Below are 22,318 nucleotides of genomic sequence, written 5' to 3' on the forward strand. Positions count from 1 at the left end.
TGAGCCACTCAGGCGCCCCTTTAATGTTTATTATTGAGAGACAGAGAAAGACAGAGGATGAACATGGGAGAGGCAGAGAGATGAGGAGACAGAGAATCGGAAGCAGGCTCCAGGCTCTGAGCTGTCAGCACAGAGCCTGACGTGGGGCTCGAGCTCACAGACTGCGAGATCATGACCTGAGCTGAAGTCAGACACTTAACTGACTGAGCCACCCAGGCGCCCCTCTTTTTTTTTTTTTTTTTATGTTTATTTTTGAGAGAGAGAAAGAGAGAGAACGAGTTGGGGAGGGATAGAGAGAGAGGAAGACCCAGAATCTGAAGCAGGCTCTAGGCTCCGAGCTGTCAGCACAGAGCCCAATGGCCCAATGTGGGGCTTGAACTCATGAACTGTGAGATCATGACCCAAGCCAAAATTGGACACTTAACTGACTGAGGCACCCAGGCGCCCCTGAATTTATGCTCCTTAAATAATCTCCTTAATAATTTAGCTTCTTAAGTACTTTGATAACAGAAAGTAAGTGTCTTGAATGAGGAGTGTGAATTTAATAGAAATTCAATGGAAAGTGAATTATAAGTTATAGCATATTCATTAATTAGTGAGTTATCAATATATAATATAAATCAGTAATTCATAATTTAGTTATATTTTATTATAATTACATAGTATTTATAACTTACATTTATCATAGTAGGAATTCTTTCTTTAAACATTTTTATTTAATGTTTATTTATTTTGAGACAGAGAACAAGTAGGGGAGGAGCAGAGAGTGGGGAGAGAGAATCCCAAGCAGGCTTCGCACTGTCAGGGCAGAGCCTGACACAGGACTCAGATCGTATGATCATGAACTGAGCTGAAATCAAGAGTTGGATGCTTAACTGCCTGAGTCACCCAGGCGCCCATATCAGTAGAAATTCCTAATTATAAACCATTATAAATTGATAAACTCTGGCTTAGATTTTTATTACTGTGGTTGATCTCAGAAGTTCTGATCATCTTTGGATATATAGTGATGATTCTATTTTAAGACAAACAGTTGAAGACTAGTCTCTGACATGATGATTCACTTTTGAAGAGTTGCCCCAAGTGGCCCTGCGCATCTAATCATTGGCCAGCTTGTGATGAAATTTTTTGATGTTCCTTCTGAAACCAGAAAAAGTCCTGCTGCTGGTTGCCTGTACATATTATAAGAAAAGGACAACATAGAATGTTTTACCTATTGTAATAATTGTCACTGTAGTCAGATTGGTTGATATTAGGTAGAAAGTAGAACTATTTTAGAATTTTTTTTCTCCAAAGATCTATTCATTCATTCCCTCATTCATTTTATTCATTCATTCATTCATTCATTCATTCATTCGTGTGTGTGTGTGTGTGTGTATGTGTATGTGTATGTATTTATTTAATCTCTACACCCACTGTGGGGCTTGAACTCAACAACCCGAGATCAAGAATCACATTCTCTTCTGACTGAGCCAGCCAGGTGTCCTTAGGATTTTCAGTTAAGAATTTCTTGGGGCGCCTTTGTGGCTAAGTTGGTTAAGTGTCCGACTTTGGCTCAGGTCATGATCTTACAGCTTGTGAGTTCGAGCTCTGTGTCAGGCTCTGTGCTGACAGCTCAGAGCCTGGAGCCTGCTTCAGATTCTGTGTCTCCCTTTCTGCCCCACCCCACTCACACTCTGTCTCTGTCTCTCTTAAAAATAAACAAACATTAAAAAAATTTTTTCTATAACTCTTGGGCGCCTGGGTGGCTCAGTCAGTTAAGCATCTAACTCTTGATTTTGGCTCAGGATCTCACACTTGGTGACATATGAGCTGAGAGTGCAGAGCCTGCATGGGATTCTCTTTCTGTCCCTCCCTGTCTTGGGTATGTGTGCTCCCTCTCTCTCTCTTTTTTTTTTTTTTTCTTAAAATAAATAAACATTAAAAAAAGAAAAGAATTTCTTCAACTCTCAATTTATCCTTAATTACTGTATTGCCAAGTCTGCCTTGTTCCTAATCTTCAGTTTCAGAAAGAAAATAAAGGCTTTCTGGTAGAACTCCTTCAACTTCTTGCCCCATACACAGAATTGTTAGTATTCATTCTTAATTTCTGCCAATCTCAGTGGGCAAAGGGTACCTTTGTCTCTAAGGATAATCCTTCCACATCCATCCTTTCTGGCTTCTTTAGTGATTTCAATATTACCAGTTGTGAAATCTTTCTCTCCTACCTTCTCTGTCTGCTTGGATCTTCTTTTACCCCAGTGTAAACATGTTTATGTATCATCTTAAAACAAAAACTCTCTTCCTAGATAGTGCCTTACTCCTTGCCTCTCTAAATGAACTTCATTTTTTTTATATTAAAAAAAAATTTTTAAAATATTTATTTCTGAGAGACAGAGCGCATGTAGGGGAGGGGCAGAGAGAGAGAGAGGGAGAGAATCTGAAGCAGGCTCCAGGCTCTGAGATGTCAGCACAGAGCCCGACATGGGGCTTAAATTCACAAACCGCAAGATTATGACCTGAGCCGAAGTCGGATGCCCAACTGACAGCCACCCAGGTGCCCCTCTAAGTGAAGTTTCTTGAAAAATAGTCTGTGTTGTCTTGTTTCCTCAGTATCTGCGTAGCTTTTTTACTTTTTTATTTTTGAGAGAGAAGGAGCATAAGTGGGTTGGAGGGGGGGGGGGTGCGCAGAGAAAGAGGAGACACAGAATGCGGCGCAGGTTCCAGGCTCTGAGCTGTTAGCACAGAGCCCAGTGAGGGGCTGGAACTCAGACTGCGAGATCATGACCTGAGCCAAAGTTGGACATTCAGCCGACTGAGCCACCCAGGCGCCTCTTTGCTTAGCTTTCATACTCTGTAATCTGACATTGAGTAAAATCATTTTATTGAAACTGCACTACCTAAGTTACCACTGAGTTAATAATTGTCGGAAGCTGAGTACATTTTTTTAAAATTTCTTATCTTACTTTATCTCTGGTCACATATACATTTAATATGGTTGTTGACTCCTGTCCTTGAAATTCAGTTATCTTGATTTTTCTTTGGCTTTCATGATGCCTCTCTCCTGGTTATTGTCTTCACTCTCTGACCTTTCCTTAGTCATCTTTGTTCTCTTTTCTTATTGCCTTTTACTTGGTGTTTTTAGTCGTTTCCTATCTTTACTCTCCCTAGCTGTGTATCTACCCTGTGATTTCAGTTACTACCTATACACTCAAGAATCCTAAATATGGGGGTGCCTGGGTGGTGCAGTCGGTTAAGCGTCTGACTTCAGCCAGGTCACGATCTCGCGGTCCGTGAGTTCGAGCCCCGCGTTAGGCTCTGGGCTGAGCCTGGAACCTGTTCCCGATTCTGTGTCTCCCTCTCTCTCTGCCCCTCCCCCATTCATGCTCTGTCTCTCTCTGTCCCAAAAATAAATAAACATTGAAAAAAAAAATTTTAAAGAATCCTAAATATGTCTTTAAAAAAATTTTTTTAACGTTAATTTATTTACTTCATTATTTATTTATTTATTTTTTAATGTTTACTTTCTTTTAAAATTTTTTTTAACATTTATTTATTTTTGAGACAGCATTAACACGGGAGGGTCAGAGAAAGAGGGAGACACAGAATCTGAAACAGGCTCTAGGCTCTGAGCTGTCAGCACAGAGCCCGATGCGGGGCTTGAACCCACGGACCGCGAGATCATGACCTGAGCCGAAGTCGGACGCCTAACCGACTGAGCCACCCAGGCGCCCCAATGTTTACTTTTTTTTGAGAGAGAGAGAGAGAGAGAGAGAGCACAAGCGAGTCAGGGACAGAGAAAGAGGGAGACATAGAATCTGAAGCAGGCCTCAGGCTCTGAGCTGTCAGCACAGAGCCTGGTGCGGGGTTCGAACTCACAGACCGTGAGATCATGACCTGAGCTGAAGTCGGATGCTTAACCGACTGAGCCACCCAGGTGCCCCTATTATTTATTTATTTTTAAATTTACATCCAAGTTAGCGTATAGTGCAATAATGATTTCAGGAGTAGAGTCTGGTGATTCACCCCCTACATATAACACCTAGTGCTTAGCTTATCCCAACAAGTGTCCTCCTTAATGCCCCTTACCCATTTAGCCCATGCCCCCACCCACAACCCCTCCAGCAACCCTGAGTTTGTTCTCTCTGTTTAAGGGTTTCTTATGTTTTGTTCCCCTTCCTGTTTTTATATTATTTTTGCTTCCCTTCCCTTATGTTCATCTGTTTTATATCTTAAATTCTTTTTTTAATGTTTTTTAAATATTTTTTTTAAATGTTTATTTTTTACAGAGAGAAAGACAAAGAGAGAGAGAGAGAGAGAGAGAGAGAGAGACAGAGTATGAATGGGGGAGGGGTAGAGAGAGAGAGAGAGGCAGACACAGAATCTGACGCAGGCTCCAGGCTCTGAGCTGTTAGCACAGAGCTCAACGTGGGGCTTGAACTCATGAACCTTGAGATCATGACCTGAGCTGAAGTTGGACACTTCACTGACTGAGTCACCCAGGTGCCCTGTTGTATTTTAAATTCTCAATGTTTATTTATTTATTTAATTTTATTTTATTCTATTTCATTTTATTTTTTAAAATTTTTTCTTAAGTTTATTTTGAGAGAGAGAGTGAGTGGGGAAAGGGCAGATAGGGAGAGAGAGAGAGAGAGACAATCCCAAGCAGGCTCCACATTGTCAGCATAGAGCCTGCTGTGGGGCTTGAACGCATGAACGGTGAAATCTCTACCTGAGCTGAAATCAAGAGTTGGATGCTTAACTGACTGAGACATCCAGGCGCCCCAAGACTCCTACATATGTTTTGACACCATGGTTATTTATTTTTGAGAGGGAGAGAGAGACAGAACGCAAGAAGGGGAGGGACAGAGAGAGAGGGAGGCAGAGAATCTGAAGCAGGCTCCAGGCTCTGAGCTGTTAGCACTGAGCCCAGAGTGGGGCTTGAACCCATCAACCACGAGATCATGACCTGAGCCGAAGTCAGAAGCTTAACTGACTGAGCCACCCAGGCGCCTAACTCTCCTAAATATGTCTTGACACCATGTTTCTTTTCTGTTTACCTGGGATGTGTGTGTGTGTAGAATATAGGTATACACGTGTACTTCTTGGTGGCCACGGCAGGTGTGCTGAATTCAGTACACCTCAAACATTATTACCTTTTCTAAATCCATTTTTCGTTTGTTATTTTCTAGCTCAGTGTCTTTGACAAGCCTTCCATCAGTCTCTTAAACAAGAAACAAGTTATGAAAGATATCCCACTCCCCCTTCTTCTATCACATCACTTGCTTTTCTCTGCTAGAGTTGTTTTTCATCTGCAGCCTCATTAGTGAGCTTTTTGAAAGCTCGTTTATACATTCAAGGTTTTACACTGAAGATAAATTACCTTTAATTACATTCAAAACTTTTTTTTTTAAGGGAATAAGCTGTTGGGCTGTATCTGTATAAATGTGCTTTTTATTTTCTGGAGGTACAATGAAAGTTTATACTTGTGTCTCACTGCATCATATCTGATTGCAGAAATTAAAGCATAATTTACAAGAAAAAATAGAAAACAGTTTGTGAAGGGTTATCAAATCCTTAGCATATTTATACTTTAGAATGAAGCCCATAATGCCAATATGTCTCATTATTAGTGACACTAAGTTTGAGCCAATTTCTCCATTATACTTAAATTAGTATAATCAAATCAAAGTTTATGTGTATTAAAATGCCATTTTGGTTGGTTTGGCTCTTATATGATCATAGGTAGTTTGGTTCTTATATGATCATAAGGTAGTCTGTATTTTGTCCTGGTTTATTTTTATTCTTACTATATTTTTAGTAAATTTTGGTTATTTATTTAGTGTACATTCAGAGCGTATGGGCCATCTGAATTCATGATGTAACACTTGTGTCTACCAGGATGCTCTCATCTTCAAGTACTAGAATGCCAAATGACATCAGTTTAAACATTAACAACACAGTTTTCACATAAGGACACGTTTTTCACATAAGATTTACAGGTATAGGTAGTTCTAGGATTGATGCAGCAACTGCACATTGCCATGAAGGGCCAGGCTCTTTCCATCTTTCTGCCTTGCTTTCTTCAGTGTGTGGGTAATAATATTTCTTCCTAATTGCATTGTGGTTGCTGCATAGTCCAGCGCCATACTTTCACCAGGTGAATCTCCTAGCAGTATGGAAGGAAGTTGGGACAAAAGTCTTACTCTTCGAGAAGCTTTTTCTTATTAGAAGATGAACATCTTCCCAAGAGACTTCCAGTAGACATTCTTTGTGTCTCATTGGCTAGACCAGGGTAACATTTCTACCTCTGGCTAGGTCATCACTAATAATGAGAAATGGCATGACTGGCTTAGGATAATCATTCATCTCATGGACTAGGCATACTGCCTTCTGTTCAAAGAAGGATGTCCATTAGCAAGTTAGAAGTGAGGATCTCTGTTGAGTTATTACCAGTATTATATTGGTTATTACCAGTATTATTTGTCTCTGGACAGAACTTAATTGAGAACTGTGCTTTTCTTAGAGATAGATTTTCTTTTGTTGAAAGGAAGCTGGGTGTTGCATAGTGCTTGGATGACTTCAACTGTTGTAATGAGGCGGTGAGTGGATTTAGAGAGAAGAAATCAGTTAATTTTTTTCTCATTTTGAAGAGGATCTTGAAATTTTTCTTGGTTAGGAAAATAAATATATGAATCAGAATAATTAGATAATACGAGTTTTGTTTATTGTTTTAGTCAGAATCTGGAGAGGTGAATAGAAACACGGAACTGAAGAAACTTCGAATTTTTGGGGCTGGCCCTAAGGTTGTGGGCCTAGCAATGGGAGCAAAAGATAAAGAAGGTAAAATCTGTTATTTGGTCATGAAAAGAAATAAGGTAATAAAAATAATATTTGAATTGCGGTCTGCCTTGGGATTTTCTTGAGTGTAAACTTGCAGTATGGTTTTTAGATCACCCTTTATGGCAGATAATCTTGAATTTAAGGCTTGAGGAACCATATTTTATTGAATTTTTATATTTGAAAGAGATAAATTTTCATTTTTATGTCTGATATGTGACACAGAAATTTATAGTTTCTGAATGCTTTAGTTTATGAGAGAGTGGTGAAATAAATGGTTCTTACTTGGTGATCTAAAGCTTTTAAATTCAGAGACAGGTTCCGTGACCTTTACTATTGATATGTACTGCGGGGAGTTCATGACTTACATTCTAATTCCAATTTTGTTGTTTTTCCATAATTATCTTGATACATTATGACGCTTCATTTAAAAAAAACTGTGAAGAAAGCCTAGTTACTCTCAGCTTAGTATGTTTGAAACTTCTTGTGAGTAAAATTTCTAATGTAAAGGTCAAGTTTTGCTGTTCTATGTACATGTCATTTTGAAAACTCAGTTTAACAAAGGTTGTGTTGGATTTGTTTTTAGTATATGTGAATTTAATGAAGTGCTATAATCACAAGTCACATTAGTTATTATCCATTTCATGATATAAATCACAATTCAGATTGTGGACAAGAACTCTGGAGGATCAGATAATATTGTCCCATCACTCTAAAAACATTCAGTGTGATAGGACTTACCAAATACATTATGATATTTATTATCACCCTTTTAAGAATTAAGCACTTAATTGTCTTTTTCATTCTTGTACTTAATGCATTGGCTGGCAGTGATCTGAAAACTAGTCTCAAGTTAGTCCCTGATAAGTACTACATACAGGCAGTATAGAATTAGTAGTTAAGCTCTCTAGAGCTTGATTGCCTGGAATGGATTCCCAAATCTGCCTCTGACTGGCTTTATGATTTTGGGCAAGTTACTTCTCTATACTTTAGACTCTTTATCTTCAATGGGGATAGTAGCATATCTACCTCATAGTGTTGTGAGTTTTAATTTAAATAATTTTAAGTAGTGTCTGGTCCAGAGTAAGCTCTCAACATTAGTTTTTACTATTATTATATAACTATTTTTATTTCAAGATGAGGTCTCCCGAAGACGAAAAGTTACCAACAGGTCAGACGCATTTAACATGCAAATGAGACAACGGAAAGGAACTCTCTCTGTTAACTTTGTAAGTGTTCTGAGATGTGTCAGGAGGGAAAGGATTTATTTTTAGTTTTGCACTTTTTTATCTCGTTATGTATTAGTATGCCATTTGGTTAGTTCATTTGGTTAGAAGACTAGATGGTAAATTTAAAGTTGCAGCTTTCGTTTATGTAATGTTAACCTTGCTTTGTCCATTTACATTGACTCTTCCCCTAAGTTATACTCACGTATACCTTGTGAATGAGAGAATAAGAATCTAAATTCTTGAGCTGTATTGTGGACAGTGCTCAGTATTCATTCTCTACAAAGAGTGTTTGTGTATAGGAAGGATGACATGGTGTATTTTATTTGTAGAAATTGACTTTCAAGTGGTCTAGAAAGTCTTTCTTTATTCTGATACCTTGATATGCTTTTATTAAGTAGAAGTGCTGAGGAAATTGAGGAGATTTTATGAAAACCTGTTTAAATACAGTCATTTAAAAAATATTCAGGATTTAAGTTACGTGTACTTTTTAGTATACATTATTTTGTTTCAATTAAGGAATTCCTGGTAAAAATTCAGTATTACTTATTGTAGAAAATAGACTTTTATTTTGTTTGTTTTCTAACAGGTTGATCTCTATGTTTGTATGTTTTGTGGTCGGGGAAATAATGAAGATAAATTGCTTTTGTGTGATGGATGTGATGACAGCTATCATACATTTTGTTTAATTCCCCCACTACCTGATGTGCCCAAAGGAGACTGGAGGTGTCCTAAATGTGTTGCTGAGGTACAAGCCTAAACTTTATAGATTCTTTTTTAATTAATAACAATAATATACACATACACACATACAGTAAATCCAATTTCCAAAAGTGCTTGCTTTGTTCTTCAATGTTTAAAATCTCTAAGATTTTTTTTTTTTTTTTTTTTTTGAGAGAGAGAGAGAGAGGGTACAGGTAAGCGAGAGGCAGAGAGAGAGAGAGAAAGAGAGAGGTGAAGCTCATCCAGGGTTCATGTTTTACCTGAAACAGGGCTTGTGCTTACCCGAATCGGCAGAGCACTAGCTCTCCTGAAGCAGGGCTCGAGCTCACCCAGTGTGAGACTCGAACTCGTAAGCTGTGAGGTCATGACCTAAGCTGAAGTCAGATGCTTAACAACTGAGCCACCCAGGTGCCCTAAAATATCTAGGATTTTTTAAGAGCAATATTGAATGAAAATGTAACAGTTGTATTACGGCAGTTTGCCTTTCAAAAACTCTTTCTGACTATCGGTTAGATAATTCTGTTTATTGCTGTAGGTGAATGATACTCTTGCTCAGAACGTTCATATTCCTGGAAACCTGGCTGGCTCAGTCGGAAGAGCATGTAACTCATTTTTTAAATGTTTTATTTTTTTTAATTAATTTTTTTTTTTTTTTAGTGTTTATTTACTTTCGAGAGAGAGAGAGAGAGATGCAGAGCATGAGCAGGGGAGGGGCAGAGAGAGACAGACACAGAATCCCAAGCAGGCTCCAGGCTCTGAGCTGTCAGCACAGAGTCTGATGTGGGGCTTGAACTCACGGACTGTGACATCATGACCTGAGCTGAAGTCAGATGCTTAACTGACTGAGCCACCCAGGTGCCCCTAAATTTTTTAAATTAAAAAAATTTTTTTTAATGTTTATTTTAGAGACAGAGAAACAGAGCACAAGTGGGGTTGAGCAGAGAGAGAGGGGGACAGAATCTGAAACAGGCTCCAGGCTCTGTGCTGACAGCTCCGACGCGGGGCTTGAACTCACAAACTGCAAGATCATGACCTGAGTCAAAGTCGGACACTCAGCTGACTGAGACACCCAGGCATCCCTAAATGTTTTATTTTTGAGAGAGAGAGAGAGAGAGAGAGAGAGAGAGAGAGAGAGAGAAAGAGAGAGAGAAAGTGCAGGGGAGTGACAGAGAGAGGGTGAACAGAGGATCCAAAGCAGGCTCTGTGCTGACAGCAGCGAGCCCAGTGTGGGGCTCGAACTTAACAACCGTGAGATCATGACCTGACCCAAAGTCAGACGTTCAACTGACTGAGCCACCCAGCCAGGCTCCCTGTAGCATGTAATTCTTGATCTTGGGGTCATGGGTTCAAGACCCGTGTTGGGTGTAGAGATCACTTAAATAAATGAACTTCAAAAAAAAAAAACCAAAGTAGAAATCAGACATAAAGCTCTAGAACTTAGGATTTATGCCTCCAGTTCTCATGTTAACAGATAATGGATAGTATCTATTAGCTTATTTAAATTTTTACCTGATTATTCTAAATTATTCTTATTCAAAGATTACATTGACATTATTGTCCTGAAATACCTAATCCGTTTGCTTAACAGAATGTTGTGGTAGGATATGGAAGGGAAGGAGTTGGCTGGGTTGTATCTAGGTGTATTCAGAGCTTTGAATTATTATTTGTTATTCTCATGGTTAGATGATTCCAAAGCAGTTATACTCTGAGAATTTGTGTTAAGATACTGGTTAGGGTGATTGGTGGTGTGAAACAACCATTCCTATAGCTAGATATTCTAGCAGTCAAGTGGATATCCCTTTATCCATTATCTTTCCTTTGTCTGTGAACATTTATTTTCTCCATTGCTAAATCCACTGGTAAACTGAGAATGAGTAGCATCCCTGGGCTTGATTGCATGTCAGTAGTCCTCCAGGTGTTTGTCTTGGTGCCGAGCTTAACCGACTGAGCCACCCAGGCGCCCCTCTCACCTTGTCTTGGTGCCGAGCTAAATGCCAGCTCCAGAGTCTGAAACTGTCTCATTGCCACCTTCCTACTGGAAGGCTGTGAAAATGCAGTTAAGGTTTTAGAACATTATTTACTGATTTCATATTGCAAGTAATTAATGCTTGTTTTGCTAAGGTTGATTGGATTTGCTTCCCCTAGGGAAATGATCAAAGAAGGTAATGCCTGAGAGCCTTAATATTTTGTTCATTTTCAGTGAGTTAATCTTAGGTATTTCTTCTTCCTAGGAATGCAATAAACCTCGAGAGGCCTTTGGATTTGAACAAGCTGTACGAGAGTATACACTTCAGAGCTTTGGAGAGATGGCAGATAATTTTAAGTCTGATTATTTCAATATGCCAGTTCATGTGAGTATCTTTCTTTTAGGTTGGTTTGGGGAAGTCTGAAGATTTATCTGTGTCCAAAGCTTTTGGTTTGCTTTTAACTTTCATCATTTTGTGGAAAATCGGGACAGCATGAGAAAGATGATAGAATATTAAATCTAAAGATCAGGGGCCTGGCATCTGTTTCTATTTTTTTCATTTGCTAATGTGGCAGTGTGTACTCTCCTGTTGAGAAATCTGCTTTGATCTTGGAATTGTTTATTAGCCTTCTGTAGGAAATCTTTTATAGAAAACCATGAAGTATGTGGCAGTTGCTCCTTTTGTTGTTACTTGTAATATGAAGTTTGTTCTTCTCCTAGGGGATCTTGGGCTTTTTAATATCCTTATCCAAAAAATTTGCCAAAGCTATTAAAATTCAGCCTTGATTTTTCCATTTCCTTTTTTCTTTCTTGATGTCCTGGGTCATTTTTATATTTCTTAGTTGGAAAACAGTTTACAGAAAAAGGCAGTTCAAGTTTATTATGTTTTTCTGAACATTTAGGGTGCCTTTAGCATTTTGCTGTCCTCATTGGGAAAAGCTAAGAACCTGGTCTTTTCAGCTCTGGAAATGACTTTTCATTTTATCATGGGTTTGTGTTCACTTGATCTGCATTTTATGTTTTAGAAGGTTATGGTTATAGGGAGTTAGTAATCTGTAATCTTTGTTTTCCCTGTATAGATGGTTCCTACAGAACTAGTAGAAAAGGAATTCTGGCGGCTGGTGAGCAGCATTGAAGAAGATGTTATTGTAGAGTATGGAGCTGATATCTCCTCAAAAGACTTTGGAAGTGGATTTCCTGTGAAGGATGGTCGGAGAAAGATGCTGCCAGAAGAAGAGGTGCAGAGCAGATAGTAGTAATTCAAACTTAGCCCAAGCTGATTTAGCCTTTGCATAGTAGAAAACTGCCTTTCTCTAATTTTAAGGGATTACATTCATTTAAAATATTCAATCTGTAGGTTTTGGACATTATATATTATCTTCAGTTTTAAAAACAATACATCCAGGGGCACCTGGGTGGCTCATTCAGTTAAGTGTCCGACTTCCAGCTCAGGTCATGATCTCACAGTCTGTGACGGGCTCTGTGCTGACGACTCAGAGCCTGGAGCCTGCTTCGGATTCTGTGTCTCTCACTCTCTCTCTGCCTGTCCCCTGCTCATGCTGTGTCTTTCTCTCTCAAAAAATAAATAAACATTAAAAAAAAATTAAAAACAATACATTCAAAGTACCCTTAAAAATTTAACTTTGCATTAAAAAAACCTTTTTTTTTTTTTAATGTTTATTTTTGAGAGAGAGAAAGACAGTGAGTGAGGGAGGAGTAGAGACAGGGAGACACAGAATCTGAAGCAGGCTTCAGACTCTGAGCTGTTAACACAGAGCCCGACACAGGGCTTGAACTCACGAACTGTGAGATCATGACCTGAGCTGAAGTTGGAACACTTAACCGACTCAGCCACCCAGGCACCCCTTAACTTTGCATTTTATTATTACTATTATTATTTTTTCTCCCTACTCTCCCATTAACTTTGCATTTTAAAACCATTTTAGTTTATTTTTATTTTTATTAAAATCTTTTTTTAACATTTGTGCATTTTTGAGAAACAGAGCACAGTGGGGGTGGAGCAGAGAGAGAGGGAGACACAGAATCTGAAGCAGACTCTAGGCTCTGAGCTGTTAGCACAGCTCAGACCCACACACTGTGAGATCATAACAGCCAAAGTCAGACGGATGCTTAACTGACTGAGCTACCCAGGCGCCCCAAAACCATTTTAATTAGTTTAATTTTTTTTTGTGTTTATTTATTCTTGAGAGACAGAGCATGAGTGGGGGAGGGGCAAAGAGAGAGAGAGAAGAAGACACAGAATCTGAAGCAGGTTCCAGGCTCTGAGCTGTCAGCACAGAGCCCAATGTGGGGCTTGAACCCACCAACTGTGAGATCATGACCTAAGCTGAAGTTGGACACCCAACCGACTGAGCCACCCAGGTGCCCCAACCATTTTAATTAGTTTAAAACTTTGATTCCAGTTAAAAAAATTTTGCCTCTTTGTGTTTGAAGTGATTTAAGATTTTTTTAAAAAGAGTTACATTTCTTGATAGGTTCAAAATTAAGTTTCCTTTAACACCTGAGCAGGTAGGTTTTCAAATAATGCATTTAAACTGTAATATATATTGAAGTTCTGTCAAATAGGAGATGACCCTTATGTACAAAGCTGAATTAAGATGATCATTCACTTCTTTTTCTCATTATTTTGGTCCTTTTCACTTTTCCTTTCCTTCTATATTGGCAGTGATTAAGAATTTTATTTCCTATGAAAAGAGTTACACATGGTTAAAAAAAAAAAAGTTACATAGTGCAGAAGGATATATAGTTAAAAGAATATCCTGGGGCGCCTGGGTGGCTCAGTCGGTTGTGTCCGACTTCAGCTCAGATCATGCTTCTTGAAGTTTGTGGGTTCAAGCCCCATGTCAAGCTCTGTGCTGACAGCTCAGCCTGGAGCCTGCTTGGGATTCTGTGTCTCCCCCTCTCTCTGCCCCTACCATGCTCATGCTCTGTCTCTTGATAATAAATAGAGATTAAAAAAAAATTAAAAAATAAAAAAGAATAACTATCCCAGTTCTCTTAAGGTTAGTATTTGCAAGGTATATCTTTTAACATTCTTTTACTTTGAATCTGTTTGTATCTTAGAATCTAAAGTGTGTTTTTTGTAGGAGGATATGATTGGATCTTGCCTTCTTAAAACAAAAAATGCTTATTTTTATTTATTTTTGAGAGCGTTGTACATGTGCGTGCATGCCAACAGGGGAGGGGCAGAGAGAGGGAGGGAGAGAGTCCCAAGCAGGCTCCGTGCTCTTAGCATAAAGCCCAACAGGGGGTTTGAACTGTGAGGTCATGACCTGAGCCAAAATCAAGAGTCGGCCACTTAACCAACTGAGCCACCCAGGTGCCCCAGGATCTTGCTTTTTTAAAAAACCTAGTCTGAGGATTGCCTTTTGATTGGAGTATTTAGTGTATCTACACTTAATATAATTACTGACACGGTTGATTCATGTCTGTTCATTTTGTGATTTTGTGTCTTGTGGTTTTTTTTGTTCCTCTGTCTCTGTGGCCTTTTTTTGGTGTTAAACAGATATTTTTCATAATACCATTTTAATTCCTCTAGATTTTTTTGTTTTGCATATATGCTTTTTAGTTATTTAGTGGTTCTAGGAATTATAATATGCATCTTATTTGTTTATAAAAGTTTATTTTTGAGAGAGAGAGAGAGAGAGAGAGAGAGAGAGAGAGAGAGAGGGAGTACACGTGTGTGCATGGGAAGGGCAGAAAGAGAGGGAGAGAGAGAATCCCGAGCAAGTTCCACGCTGAGTGCATAGCCTGACTCGGGGCTCGATTTCATGAACTGTGAGGTCATGACTTGAGCCAAGATGAAGAGTCAGAAACTTAATTGACTGAGCCACCCAGGTGCCCCTTTTGCCCCTTTTTAACTTTTTAAATGGTCTTTACACAGCCTACTTTATGTTAATATTGACTTAATTCTGGTGAATATAGCAACTTTTTTCTTCATTTCCCACTGTATTGTTATACATTATGTCTACATGTTGTATAAACACGACAACACAGCAATATAATTATTACTTTAAACCATCTTTTTTAAAAAGTTAAGAGAAGGTAAAAAATACACATATACTCTTTTACCTATTTACTCACAAATACACCATTTCTGATGCTCTTCATTTATTCCTGTGGGATCCAACTTACTTTTTCAGGTCATTTTCTTTCAGGCTGGAAGACTGCTTTTATTTGTAGTATGGGTCTGCTAAGGAATGAATTTTTTCAGTCTTTGCTTATCTGGGAATGTTTTTATTCAGGCTTTTAGTCTTTCAGTTGTAAATGCTTCTCAGTTTTTTGTCTTGTTCTGTTGTTTGCCTTTAGTTGATTTATAGTGCCTTAGAAATGGCTGTTTTGATAATTTTGTCCAGATTTATCTTTGTTTTTTGTGGAGGGGCATTGCCCAACCTCTCCATATGACCACTGCTGGAAATTCTTTACAATTAAAAGTCTCTCTCCTACCCAGATCACCAATGTAACAGAGGAAGACAATATTTCATCTTCTAGCTGTTCTTCAGATACAGTGATCTATGCAAGCATTTTATTTATTTATTTATTTATTTATTTATTTATTTATTTATTTATTTATTTTTAAAGTTTATTTTTGACAGAGAGAGAGAGAGAGAGAGAGACAGAGCATGAGTCGGGGAGGGGCAGAGGGGGCAGAGAGAGGGAAACAGAATCTGAAGCAGGCTTCAGGCTCTGAGCTGTCAGCACAGAGCCTGATGCAGGGCTCGAACTCACGAACCAAACCGCGAGATCATGACCTGAGCCGAAGTCGGACGCTCAACTGACTGAGCCACCCAGGCGCCCCTCTATGCAAGCATTTATATATCACACATGCAGAATTGCATATTCTTTTTAAAAAGAAATGGAGTATACTACTTACGTGGTCTTACCCTTTTTGTTTTTTGTTTTTGAGTCCCTTCAGGCCCTGTTCAGTCCATCCTAATTCCTTATAGCATTACTTACCCAGTTTATTCATGGTACCATCTCATTGGATATTATGCCAACCAGTATCTGAGCACTTAATGTGTGCTGAATTAAGTTTTCATTTTGTTTCATTTCTTTATGATCAAAAGTTACATCTTTTGGCTTTCTTATTATTTTAGCCTTGTTATTATATTTTTCCTTCTGCGTAGGTAGAGTACAGGTTGGAATAATCAGGTTAGGATAATATAGATTAGAGAATACACATTGGGTTTTACCAAGGGAGAAAGAGAATGATTACAATAGATGGAGAACATAGATAATATACAGATGGTTTGTTCAGTATCACTGAATTTAATCTGGTTTTTATAGGTATAAGGAAACACATCAGAGTTTCTTTATACCCTTCCTTTGCCAAGTGGTGGGCAATTACTGAATTATTGGGAAGAGACTTTTTCTGCCTTTTTCTGAATTTTGTTTCTGTTCTGAATTTTTTTTATTAAAAAAACTTTTTTTTAATGTTTATTTATTTTTGACAGAGAAAGAGAGTGTGAGCAGGGGAGGGATAGAGAGAGAAAGAGACATAGGATCTGAAGCAGGCTCCAGGCTTCAAACTGTCAGCACAGAGCCTTATGCGGGGCTCAGACTCGTGAGCCACGAGATCATGACCTTAGCCAAAGTTGGACACTCAACCGACTGAGCCACCCAGGCGCGCCCCTGTTCTGAATTTTTAAGTTGTTCTTAAACAGATATTTATATCTTCTGATCTTAAAAACAAGGTCACAGAGATTTTAAAGATTATTTTAAGTGTCAAACCTAAGCACCTAATATTAATAATACAAATATTAGTCTTTCTCCATGTTTGAGTTTTAAATGAATATTTATCTATTTCTGCTTTTGCTCTATTCACCTTCATGAATGTGGAGAAATGCTGGGCTGTAACCAACCATAGTATAAAGAGACAGGTGATACAACTTTTTTTCTAGACTGGATCATGGATTTGCTCTTTGTTTTCTAAGCAGTAATGTTTTTCACAGGATACTTTTGTTGTGTTTAAAGATAGAATGAGAGGACTTCTTTATTACAAAAGGATTTTAAGGACTAATTAGAGTTTGTGTAAAACCTTCAGACTTTTTTTTTTTTTTTTTTAATTTTTTTTTTAATTTTTTTTTTTTTCAACGTTTTATTTATTTTTGGGACAGAGAGAGACAGAGCATGAACCGGGGAGGGGCAGAGAGAGAGGGAGACACAGAATCGGAAACAGGCTCCAGGCTCTGAGCCATCAGCCCAGAGGCCGATGCGGGGCTCGAACTCACGGACCGCGAGATCGTGACCTGGCTGAAGTCGGACGCTTAACCGACTGCGCCACCCAGGTGCCCCAAACCTTCAGACTTTTTATACTTAATATCAGTTACGGTAAAGTTACTGTACTAGAATAGCAGATAACTACCAACATTTCACTAGGCGTTGTACATTTGTGTTGAACTTCTGCATGAGATAGCTCTTGGTATCTGATAGCATATTTCTCTGGAGTCATAGTTTACTGGAGAAGTACTTCTGAAGTTAATATATTGTCTTATGAATACAATGCGCTCTACCAACAGGGCTTCTAAGGAATAAAAATAGGCACAGAACTTGAAACCTTGGGAACATTTTTTTCTTCTTGTCCTTGGCTCCATATTAAGTCATTGACTAAATCCTGTTAGTTCATTTTTCATTATTTTCTGTAGGACTGGCCTCTTTTCATACCCGTTACCACCATCTTTGTCTAGGTCCTGTCACATCATGTTGGGATGATTGTCATAATCTTAAATAATGACCACTTGTGTTTGGAGTCCCCAAGACCATCTCCAGGTTGTGATTTTCTGGGAGGACTCATGGCTATGATTACTATAGTGAAAGAATACAAAGCAAAATCAGCAAAGGGAAAAGATGCATGGCCGAAATCCAGAGAAAACCAGGTAGAAGCATCCAAGAGTCCTCCTAATGGAGTTACATAGAAGGCACTAGTATCAAATTGACAATGTGTAGGAAGTATTGCCTACCAGGGAAGCTCATTAGTGACCCAACTCAAGGTTTTTATTGGAGGCTGGTGACCTGGGCATCCTCTGCTTAACACATACTATAAAATCCCAAACTCCCAGAAGGAAAGCAAGTGTACATAAACTACATTGTATGGTCTAGGCATCATAAATCACTCTTTTTATTAGTGTAGGGAGCTGTTTGCCATGTCAGTTTCCACATACCAGCCAAGAGAACTTTAAGTAGGCTTTTTGAAGAATAGTAGTCTTAGGCCTGTTATGTTAACCAGATTTTCTGCTTACTGCTTGTCTCTGCAGTCATTTTAAATATATTGCTTTGGGGCACCTGGGTGGCTCAGTCGGTTAAGCGTCCGACTTCACCTCAGGTCATGATCTTGCGGTTCGTGAGTTCAAGCCCCGCGTCGGGCTCTGTGCTGACAGCTCAGAGCCTGGAGCCTGTTTCAGATTCTGTGTCTCCCTCTCTCTCTCTGACCCTCATGCTCTGTCTCTCTGTTTCAAAAATAAATAAACGTTAAAAAAATTTAAATATATTGCTTTTACTTAACATGTTAAGGTTGAGAGGTCTTCTGGAGTTCATTATGCAGTTCTGTCTACTTTTGTTTATGTTTCAAACTTTCCGTAAACAAAAGTTTAAAAATATTTAAGATACTATATTTATACTGTTTCATTTTTCAGATTCTGTTTTATTTCTTTTCTGAATATAGGATAAAACCTAAGCTTCTTAATTTAAGGTTAAAGATCCATTCTTCTTTTCTAGTCTTATTTCCTGTGTTTCTGAGTATGACTAATTTCAGTCTTCCCCTTCACCAGCCAGGACAGTGTATATTCTGTCTTTCTGTCATTCATTGTCACATCTTATCTATTTTTCTAAGCTTTACTCAGGTTCTTCTTTTCTATAAAGTTTTCCTGGGGTGCCTAGGTGGCTCAGTCGATTGAGCCTCTGACTTCGGCTCAGCTCGTGATCTCGCGGTTCACGAGTTTGAGCCCTGCATGAGGCTCTGTGCTGACAGTTTGGAGCCTGGAGCCTGCTTCAGATTCTGTGTCTCCCTCTCTCTCTGCCCCTCCCCTGCTCACACTCTGTCTCTCTCTGTCTGTGTCTGTCTCAAAAATAAATAAACATTAATATTAAAAAAAAAAGTTTTCTTAATGATGCAAACCCACACTAATTACCATTGTCCTCTGAAGAACTAAAGAATTTACTCTTTTATCTGTGTTTGGAGTTTCATGTGTATACTGTTGTCTTGAAACTTTTTGTATGTAGGTCTTACCTCTTCAACTAGATTGATTATGTTTTCACACAACCAGCTGACCAACCAACTAAAAAACATATTGAATAGTATTTTTTGAAAACCTTTTTTAAAAAGCATATTGAGGGTATGAATCGTATTTCATTACTATTTCTTTGTTTTTAATTTTTTTTAACGTTTATTTATTATTGAAAGACAGGGAGAGACAGAGCATGAGAATGGGAGGGGCAGAGAGGAGGAGACACAGAATCTGAAGCAGGCTCCAGGCTCCAGGCTATCAGCACACAGCCTGACATGGGACTTGAACTCACAAACTGAGAGATTATGACCTGAGCCAAAGTTGGATGCTTAACCGACTGAGCCATCCAGGCGCCCCTATTTCTTTACTATTTCTTAATGGCATTCCTACTTATTTTTTTAATATTAAATATAATTTATTGTCAAGTTGGTTTCCATACAACACCAGTGCTCATCCCAACAGGTGCCCTCCTCAATGCCCATCACCCCCTTTCCCGTCTCTCCCACGCCCCATCAACCTTCAGTTTGTTTGCAGTATTTAAGAGTCTCTTATGGTTTGCCTCCTTCCCTCTATGTACCTTTTTTTTCCCTCCCTTCCTCTCCCCCATGGTCTTCTGTTAAGTTTCTCGGGATCCACATATGAGTGAAAACATAATGGTATCTGTCTTTCTCTGCCTGACTTATTTCACTTAGCATAAATCTCTCCTGTTCCATCCACGTTGCTACAAATGGCCAGATTTCATTCTTTCTCATTGCCAAGTAGTATTCCATTGTGTACATAAACCACATCTTTATCCATTCATCAGTTGATGGACATTTAGGCTTTTTCCATAATTTGGCTATTGTTGAAAGTGCTGTTATAAATAAACATTGGGGTACAAGTGCCCCTATACATCAGCACTCCTGTATCCCCTGGGTAAATTCCTAGCAGTGCTATTGCTGGATCATAGGGTAGATCTATTTTTAATTTTTTGAGGAACCTCCACACTGTTTTCCCGAGTGGCTGCACCAGTTTGCATGGAATTCCTACTTAAACCTATGATGGACTTTCTTATTTTGTCCTCTGCGACTCTTTTTTTTAAAAATTTTTTTTTCAACGTTTTTTATTTATTTTTGGGACAGAGAGAGACAGAGCATGAATGGGGGAGGGGCAGAGAGAGAGGGAGACACAGAATCCGAAACAGGCTCCAGGCTCTGAGCCATCAGCCCAGAGCCCGACGCGGGGCTCGAACTCACGGACCGCGAGATCGTGACCTGGCTGAAGTCGGACGCTTAACCGACTGCGCCACCCAGGCGCCCCTGTCCTCTGCGACTCTTAACTACATATTTATAGTTTCCATTTTTTTTGTGCTACAATGTGGATGATATCCTCAAATCTGACTTCTAGTTGACACATTCTGTCTTCAGCTTTGTCATTGGCTGTTAAAGCTCTTACTTTGAGGGTTTTATTTTTTCAACTCTGTATTGTGGAAAGTGCACATAATAATGAACTTTCCTCCTTCCCTCAGTACCTGGCATCCACGTTTAGCAGTTTTCGACTACCTGATAGAAGGCAGCTGGGTTCACTTTCTTCTTTGTGCATTCAGTCTGTTGTGATGTTACATATCATGTATCCTCTGGAAAATTCACACTACATCCCTGTAAGAATGAGTGTAAAAAGGCAAATAACATCTTAACAGTTCCTATGAGCATAGTTTGACTTTGCATAGTCCCGGAAATAGTTCTGGGTTCCCTGGACCCCACTTTGAGAACTGCTCCCAGCAAGGATGATAAGCACTTTAAGGCTTCATAATGGTTTCAGGGTAGGCTTTTGAAACTCAGTGTCCAGCCCTTATATCCAGAGAAGCCTCTATGAAAACTCAGTCAGTAGCTTTCCTTTTTCATTCTGCCTTTTTTTTCCTTTTTCTTTGTTTCTGGAAACTGGAAATTCTTTTTTCTTTTGAGTTCATCTATGAAACAAATGTTTTCATTATTATAATTTATCCAGTATTTCTAGGTGAGTTGCTAGTGGGGGTGGTAATGGTGACTTTCTGTGTCATCTTAGTTTTTGCTGTTGGCATAAATGCAGGATTACATATCGTAGTATTCTGTTTTCACAATATCTGGCACCGTGCTATAAATATTTGGGGAAGTTATACTACTAGGGATAAAATAGAAATATAATACTGTCCTATTAAAATGAGTCTCACATAATTTTATAGTAGTGTATTTGAGGGAAGAGTAGTAAAAAAAATTGCTTATATGCTTCAGAATAAACCAGAGGTATCTGAAATAACTAAAGGGAAATCTAAATGCCAGCTAGACAGGAGACAGGATTGAATAGATATATGAGTTACATGTTGCAGAGAGCAAAGAGCATGATTCTATGGACTAGATTATTATAAATATTATATACAATTTTTACCTTATTTTAAAAGACTCCCTTGAAATTTCTATTGGGCACGTGTCATTTCTGATCTTTCATTTACATTTTTTTTTTTTCTTTATAGGAGTATGCACTTTCTGGTTGGAATTTGAATAATATGCCTGTCCTAGAGCAGTCTGTTCTTGCACACATTAATGTAGACATCTCTGGTATGAAAGTGCCATGGCTCTATGTGGGAATGTGTTTTTCTTCTTTCTGCTGGCACATTGAAGATCACTGGAGTTATTCCATCAACTACTTACACTGGTATATATGATCTTTGTTATATGTTTAGTAACCTTTTTAAAGGTGTGATATAGTATTAGGTGATATGTTAGTAAGAGCTGAATTTAAAAGTATTTCCTATCCAAAGTAGGGTAACATATTGAGAAGTGTAGAGGTCTAAGGATATGTATATCTCAGATACCTTCCCTTTTAAAATATGTGCATGCAGCAGAGCCTAGAGTTTTATTTTTTATTTTTATTTTTAAACTATTTATTTTTGAGAGAGAGAGGGAGAGGAGAGAGAGAGAGCAAGCATGTGCATGAACAGGGGAGGGGCAGAGGGAGAGAAAATCCCAGGCAGGCTCCACACTGTCAGCGCAGAGCCTGATTCGGGGCTTGAACTCATTAACTGTGACATCATGACGTGAGCCGAAGTAGATTGCTTAACCAGCTGAGCCACCCAGGTGCCCTCAGAGCCTAGAGTTTTAGACCAAATGATACTTATTTGGTGTACATGAAAATTACTTGGTGTATCTTTTGATATTCAAGGTAGAATGTTCAAAGCGTGTATATAATTAAGATCTGACTAAACCTTCAGTATTGGAAATTATCAAATGATTTTTTTTTCTTTTTGATAACATTTTCCCTAAAAATGCCTGTTACATGTGTATTCATTAAATTTGTTGGCTGAATTTTTGTATCTCCCCCATAGC

The 22,318-nt window shown here is 38.6% G+C and overlaps 1 protein-coding gene and 1 long non-coding RNA gene across 2 annotated transcripts in view; one reads left to right on the forward strand and one right to left on the reverse strand.

The window, feature by feature from the left end:
• Positions 1-22,318, forward strand: part of KDM5A (lysine demethylase 5A) — a 95,605-nt gene that overhangs the window by 18,950 nt on the left and 54,337 nt on the right. The window contains exons 6-11 of the mRNA XM_043563485.1: positions 6,717-6,822; positions 7,957-8,048; positions 8,635-8,793; positions 11,000-11,119; positions 11,814-11,972; positions 21,466-21,647. Of these exons, the coding sequence (XP_043419420.1) occupies positions 6,717-6,822; positions 7,957-8,048; positions 8,635-8,793; positions 11,000-11,119; positions 11,814-11,972; positions 21,466-21,647 (818 nt within the window). The remainder of the gene's footprint in view (positions 1-6,716; positions 6,823-7,956; positions 8,049-8,634; positions 8,794-10,999; positions 11,120-11,813; positions 11,973-21,465; positions 21,648-22,318) is intronic.
• LOC122473229 lies at positions 16,703-17,531 on the reverse strand. The gene is made up of 2 exons (XR_006294627.1): positions 17,054-17,531; positions 16,703-16,792 (listed from the first exon to the last, which is right to left on the reverse strand). It is a non-coding gene; the product is annotated as an uncharacterized LOC122473229 (long non-coding RNA).

The sequence above is a fragment of the Prionailurus bengalensis genome, chromosome B4, assembly GCF_016509475.1.
Source record: "Prionailurus bengalensis isolate Pbe53 chromosome B4, Fcat_Pben_1.1_paternal_pri, whole genome shotgun sequence".
Lineage (NCBI taxonomy): Eukaryota > Metazoa > Chordata > Mammalia > Carnivora > Felidae > Prionailurus > Prionailurus bengalensis.